Source organism: Macrobrachium nipponense, chromosome 20, assembly GCF_015104395.2.
Source record: "Macrobrachium nipponense isolate FS-2020 chromosome 20, ASM1510439v2, whole genome shotgun sequence".
NCBI classification, from domain to species: Eukaryota; Metazoa; Arthropoda; class Malacostraca; order Decapoda; family Palaemonidae; genus Macrobrachium; species Macrobrachium nipponense.
The window spans coordinates 69,699,363-69,700,073 of NC_061089.1; the positions used below are offsets into that span (position 1 = coordinate 69,699,363).

Sequence of the window (711 nt, forward strand, 5' to 3'; positions counted from 1 at the left end):
CCTGTATCACAGTCTACTGCTGTTACTGGTGCTCCCACGCCTGCACCATTGCCAACTAATTTGATCAATGGTCATGGACAAATCCAAAAAGTATGAACTTAAGGAAGATTAGAGGTACGTTATTTATATAATAAGATTTTGAAACCGTACGCGTCACAATGGCAGACCGTGTTATTTTGAGCTATCATGACTGCTTGATTCACGAATCTGACCTTCGACTTTTGGAGGGTCGTAACTGGCTCAACGACTCGCTATTAGCCTTCTGGTTTGAGCATTTACAACACGAGGTTTTCTGTGAGAACACTCGTCTCTTATTTATCAGTCCAGAAGTGACACAGTTGATTAAAATGGGTGATCCAAATGAACTCCCAATTTTCTTAGATCCTCTTGAAGCCAGGTTCAAAGATCACATTTTTCTCCCAGTAAATGATAATTCTTCAGTCATTGCTTCAGGTGGGAGTCATTGGAGTCTCCTGATCTATAGTAAGTATGACAACAAGTGGTATCACTACGATTCTCAGAGGGGATGCAATTTCCGTGATGCCCGTTGTCTCGTCCAGAGGATAAATTCATATTTGGACCGAGATATTCCTGCTACATTAGTGGACGCTCAGTGTACCCAGCAGGATAACAGCTACGACTGTGGAGCTTTTGTTATGACGTATGCTTACCGGGCAGCGGAGCAAGCCGTCAAAGGACTGGCTCTCGGCG

General features: G+C 43.7%; 1 protein-coding gene across 1 annotated transcript in view; it reads left to right on the forward strand.

Moving 5' to 3' along the window:
• The first annotated feature begins 158 nt into the window (after positions 1-158).
• LOC135194980 (sentrin-specific protease 8-like) overlaps positions 159-711 on the forward strand; it is a 20,528-nt gene continuing 19,975 nt past the window's right edge. The window contains exon 1 of the mRNA XM_064221236.1: positions 159-697. Coding sequence (XP_064077306.1) covers positions 159-697 — 539 coding nt within the window. The remainder of the gene's footprint in view (positions 698-711) is intronic.